Source organism: Neomonachus schauinslandi, chromosome 4, assembly GCF_002201575.2.
Source record: "Neomonachus schauinslandi chromosome 4, ASM220157v2, whole genome shotgun sequence".
NCBI lineage: Eukaryota > Metazoa > Chordata > Mammalia > Carnivora > Phocidae > Neomonachus > Neomonachus schauinslandi.
The window spans coordinates 70,204,250-70,210,249 of record NC_058406.1 but is presented as its reverse complement, the minus strand read 5'-3'; the positions used below and the strand labels follow the sequence as shown (position 1 = coordinate 70,210,249).

General features: G+C 46.2%; 1 protein-coding gene across 1 annotated transcript in view; it reads left to right on the top strand.

Annotated features, from left to right (window-relative positions):
* Positions 1-1,278: 1,278 nt before the first annotated feature.
* The window catches only part of DDAH1 (dimethylarginine dimethylaminohydrolase 1), a 132,342-nt gene continuing 127,620 nt past the window's right edge, over positions 1,279-6,000 (top strand). Inside the window, exon 1 of the mRNA XM_021690145.1 lies at positions 1,279-1,594. Within this exon, the coding sequence (XP_021545820.1) occupies positions 1,292-1,594 (303 nt within the window). The 5' untranslated portion in view covers positions 1,279-1,291. The remainder of the gene's footprint in view (positions 1,595-6,000) is intronic.

The window sequence follows — 6,000 nt, the reverse complement described above, 5'->3', positions numbered from 1 at the left end:
CTCTTCAAGAGTAGAATATGCTTTTTAAGTAAGAGAGGTTTAAAATGTTCAAGTAAAGATCTTATGGCTGTCGTATTTGTTTTAGCTGGAATTCAGGACTTTTGGATGGGAAGTTAGAGGATTTCTGAGGTCTCATTCAAATCTAATGTTTCATGACCTAATCAATCTTTAACTTAGAAATGTGCTCTAGAATCTGAGGAAGGAAGATTATTACCTGAGATTATTTTGGAGTTATGGTTTGGTTTTTGAAGTGGATCTTCTCCTCAAAAGAAACAGAATCCAAGGATTATTTAATCTGCGATATGTGAGGGGAGAAAAATAGTGCCATTAAGGAGGGAAAGGCACTCCCTGAGGTGTATGGAAAAAGAAACATTCAACAAATACCACGGGGATTGCACCGAGTCTGTACAGGCGTGAAGGGAATGCCAGGGAGAAGGTTGGAAACCTTCTTTCCTAGTGAGGAGAAGTTGTGATGCTATGTTTGTCTGACACTGGGCAAGGGAGCGCTTGTCTAGAGTGGGTAAAACACGCTGGGTCTTTGCCTCCCTACATCTGCGGGCCCTAGAGACAAACACACCAGAATCACAGTGTTCATGACGACTGATTGTCCTTGAAATACTGTGTTTCTATACTTCTATTCTTCTCTCTACGTGTGTTTTTGGACTCTTGCTCTTTCTCACAGACGGGAAGAAACACATTCTTTTTATAATCTCTTGTCTCACCTGGGGTGAGAGGTCCTTTGCAGACCTGGGTAGGAAAACAGATTCGTATGCTAGGAACTGGGGGTGGTACCACGTGCTGGGCAACCTGGGACCAAGAGAGGAGGGAGAGAGGTCAAAGTATTTATCCACAAAGGAATCATCCCATCCTTTGCCTCTTGACCACCAAGAAGCCCTCCAGTCACTCGGCTAAAACCATTGCACGCTCTTCACGTGCACCTGCCGCGGAATACAGGTAACCTCAGGTCCGGGTCCACCGAGGTCCCCCACCTGCACACAACTCTGGCGCTCCTCGCTTCCTCCGCCCACTCCTCGCGCAGTGCTCGCCTCTACAACTCCGGTCTCCGCCGCAGCAAACCCGAAAGCGCCGGGGTGGGCGCGCGGGTTGCGCGCGGGCCGGCGCCGGGAGCTCTGGGCATGCTCAGTCGCTCGGGCAGGGCTCCGGGCGCGAGCGGGGCTTCTTCTGCACCACATTCATCTGCTGCCAAGGGGAGCCGCCGGGCGCTCGCAAGCTCGGCGCGCGCTGCCCGCGGGAGGACCCGGCCGCCGCGCCCCCGCCGCCTCCCGGAGCCATGGCAGCGCTCGGCCACCCCGCCGCCTTCGGCCGGGCCACCCATGCCGTGGTGCGGGCACTGCCCGAGTCCCTCTGCCAGCACGCGCTGAGACGCGCCAAGGGCGACGAGGTGGATTTCGCCCGTGCCGAGCGGCAGCATCAGCTCTACGTAGGCGTGCTGGGCAGTAAGCTGGGGCTGCAGGTGGTGAAGCTGCCAGCTGACGAGAGCCTCCCCGACTGCGTGTTCGTGGAAGACGTGGCCGTGGTGTGCGAGGAGACGGCCCTCATCACCCGACCCGGGGCGCCGAGCCGGAGGAAGGAGGTAACTGCCGGCCCGGCGACGCGAGGGGCGCGGCCGGGGACGCGCACCGGGCCCTCCCCCGCCGCCCGCGCCCGAGCCCGAGCCCGAGCCCGAGTTGCGGGCGGAATTGGCCCCCGGCTAGTTCAAAACTTCTCATTTGGGGGAGAGGGTGTGTGTGAGAGAGAGAGTCAGAGAGAGAAAGAGAGAAGTTCATTGTTCACGCCTCCTGGTTGTCGGCGCAGCTTGGGTGCCTCCTAGACAACCCGACTGAGTGTGGTTGTGCGGACTCCCGCAGGTGGGTGGGGTGGGGTGGGGAATCCATCTCACAGGCATTTTTATTTGTAAAGATTAAACAGTGGTAAAGACAGTGCAACTCTGAGTGTTTCCCTGGGAGCGGGGCCAGGGAGGGTTTGCCGCTCCTGGCCGGGCGAGGACTCTGGGGGTGGGGGGTGGGGTGGGCAGCGCTGGTTGGTGACATTGAAGCCCCCAAGTCCTGCCTAGGGCTCAGAGCAGCGCGGGCCAGATGAATTAACCGGGCGTCGGTGCCCACAGATCTAGGGCGTCCCAAGTTACTTTTTAGTGGTGGCGAGTGAGTCCGGCAGAAAGGGACGAGTGTCAGGGGAGTGGTTTGTTGGTGAGCTGTGAATACGTGCTCATGAATAGACTGGGTGTGAAAAGCTGTCCTTGGTCTAGGGTGTTGGGTTTGGGTGTGTGTGTCTGTGCGTTTAATTAAAAATGGTTGACAAAGTCCATGATTTTTTACTCTCTCTGTTTTTAAACTTATAGCAATTAGAGCTTTTTGTGTTCTCAAGGGAAAGTGACTACTTTAAAATATTGCAGCTTGTGAAAATGGGTGTGATGGCTTTAAAGCCAAGGTAGGTGAGTGGGGAGAGAGAGAGTGAGAATGGATTTTAAAATGCCATCTGGCCTGGGTTCCCCTTATCACCAGGCTAAAAGCCCAGGCTCAGGACTCTCCGTTTCTATTGGCACCAAGTGGCATTGCAAAGAGCCGGTGGTTTCTTTCATATCTGGACAGTTAGGGATTTCCCCCCCCTATTTTGTCTTTATACAGTGGGCATTAGAAATGCCTCATAGAGCTTATAGTTAAAATATGCTTATTCTGCCCATGTATGGTTCTATCAACTAAGTAGTGGAGCATGTGTAGAATAAGCATATTGCTTTTATTTCTTACTGAGACAATTAATTCAGCTTTTGTTCACCCTACCTTAGCAGAAAACAAAAAGAGTAACAGGTTCTCATTCTCTTTGCTTTTTATTTCCTTTGCCACACCTTTGAGTTGTTGAGATGGCCCACTCTATTTTAAACTGATGAGCATGTAACCCCATTTAAATACTTTCTAGTGTATCCTAGGCCATATGGCACAACCGTGGTTTGTGCTTTAAAGTGTAAAAGGGATTTCAGAAACCCTTTCAACATGGTACTCCTTTGATGAGGGTTGTCCAATTTCCTGTCAAGAGACTGTCGCATGTTTAATCATCTATTTCATTTTATTCCTATAATAAAACCTTCCAAATTTTGGCCTTTTTGATTGTAAGTGGGCAGTGATCTTTCTACCCTGTCAGATTTTGAGGCATACCTTTTAATTTGGCTTCACTCTTATATCAATCTGGTGGCTCTCTGCTAGAGGGCCACATAGTGTAGTGAATAGGAACACCAGACTGCATCTAATTCTGTGACCTTGGGGAGTGTTTCTTGCCTCATCTTTCTCACCTGAAAAGTGGACATAATACCTATTTCATAAAGTTGTTGTACTAAATTTATTAATCCATCTGAAATATATAGGATAAGACATTTCATGAGTGATGGTTGTTATTATTTACTTAACAGTGGGTCATGGAAGACTTACTTCTTTTTGAGCAGTAAGAAGTCTACTATATATTAAGGTAGTTACAGTGAAATTTCCCCTTCCCATGGTGAAGGCGAATCATCTTCACCCCTTAGGATCCATCCTAATCTGCTATGTAGCACTTCCTCCCAGCTTGAGTTTCCTACAGGTGCATGTTGTCTCCCAAAAATGCCTTTGCCATTACACATGATCTGAATCAGCAGAGTTAACAGATCTTTCAGCCAGAGAGAGAAATATGGGCAGTTGTGTTGGATGGGGTTACTTCCAGAAAGCAGGGCTAAGCAGGGTAACTAACACTCTTTGAAATCTCTCACAATACCAGTTCACTGGCTTAGTTGTTGAGTGAGTAAATGAATGAATGAAATGCTAACTAGCTAATATTAACAAGCTGATAATAATTACTTCAAGGTCCTCTTTGGACTGTTGTATATACTTTTCATGTGACACCTGCCTCCCTAACTGAAATTCCACAACAGCGAAGGCATTATCTTAAGATTATTGCCACTGATCTCCTTGCCTTCTGTCTCCTTAGTCTCCATTCCATTCTCCATGCTGTGGAGTCCAAGTCTCTAAGCTGGTCTTTCTAAAACTCAGATCTGATCCTGTCCCTGCTCTGGTGAAACTTCTTGAAGAACCTCCATTAAGCTTGATAAACCCATCGAGCTGGACTTTGCTTGCCTTTCCAGCTTCAGTTGCATCTCTGACTCTACCCTGGGTGCCTCCCAACCCTTTGGCTCAAGCCAGGCTTTTTCACTAAAGCTCACTGTGCTATTCTTTTCTAGGCATATATTTCTCCTTTGTATGGGACATTCTTCCTCTTTCTTCTTCTCCATTTTACCTACCTGTTCTATTCATGCATCATTTCCCAGCTTACTGTTATCATTAATATTATTAGCTAATCTCTATTGGGTGCTTGCCATTTGCAAAACATAGCGTCAGAGGGCGCCTGGGTGGCTCAGTCGTTAAGCGTCTGCCTTAGGCTCAGGTTATGATCCCAGGGTCCTGGGATCGAGCCCCACATCAGGCTACCTGCTCAGCGGGAAGTCTGCTTCTCCCTCTCCCACTCCCCCTGCTTGTGTTCCCTCTCTTGCTGTGTCTCTCTCTGTCAAATAAATAAATAAAATCTTTAAAAACAACAACAACATAGTGTCAGATTTATGACATGGATTTCATTGAATACCCACATCAACTCTTCAAGCTCAGTACTATCATTATTCTTATTTTAAAGTTGATGGAACTGGGGCGCCTGGGTGGCTCAGTTGGTTAAGCGACTGCCTTCGGCTCAGGTCATGATCCTGGAGTCCCGGGATCGAGTCCCGTGTCGGGCTCTCTGCTCAGCAGGGAGTCTGCTTCTCCCTCTGACCCTCCTCCCTCTCATGCTCTCTGTCTCTCATTCTCTCTCTCACAAATAAATAAAATCTTAAAAAAAAAAAGAAAAAAAAAAAAAGTTGATGGAACTAAGGCTTAGAGAGATTAAATACCTTGGCCAAGGTTATAGAGTGGAACCAGTGGAACCAGGACTTGAACTCAGGTTTGTAGAACTCTAAATCTCTAGTCCCAATCACTGTGATACTAAACAACCAAGCATGGGATTGGTCCTCCTTTTATGAGCACTTGTAACTCTCTGTACTTCCTTCCATGATATCTTTCATACCATATGATAATGGCCTGTTTTACCTTTTTGTATGCCCCCACTATTATGAAAACTGTCAGGACAAGGATCACATCTGCATTTCTTAACATTTTATTCCCAGGACCTTGCACACAAGAATCATGCAGCAAATGTTTTGTTGAACAAACGTGTCCATGACCTTAGATCAACCTTAGTTTTCCCTGCTTATGAAATATTTGGTGTTTTGCAGGCATTCTCAATAGATTCCCAAAAGTTTCATTACAAGTGCAGGTGATTTATAACTGTTTTGTTTTTCCTCTTCCTCTCCTTTTACTTGTCTCTTGTTATTTTGCTTGTTTTTATAAAAATCCTGAAAAATTCCTTTATCAAAACATCATGTTATATTTAATGATTTTTCTTCCTTGGACGAAAGGACTGAGAACTGAACTCAAGAAAGTAACCCTTCTGTGAAAGCCACAATGGGGCCTCCCGAGATTAATAAAACACAGGTGCTGTCTGCAGGAAGCTTAAGTTTTAGTGAAGAAAACCGTGTGTACAGAGTCAGCAAATAATGTTGTCTCATAACTCTGTGTCTTCACGAATAGGAATATTTTAATGTTTAATACTTTAAAGACAAATTAGCTTTGAGAACCAGTCATATTTTAAATGAAGTAAGCTTAATTTTAGAAGAAAAAAAAGTCAACTTATAAATGTCAACATCCTGTAAACAAATATCTAAGAGCTAAAGTAAGACAAGTGACAGAGTGTGAGGATTGGGTTTTAAAAAAATTAAAATTTTTGGATAGGTTATACATTTCTGCAGTACCATATTCAAAAGGTACAAGAGGATAGATAGGCAATGAAGAGGCAACTACTAAAACCATTTTCCTGATTTTCCTTCCAGAAGGTTTTTAGTACCTAATAAATGATTAACTGTTGAAGGTTACT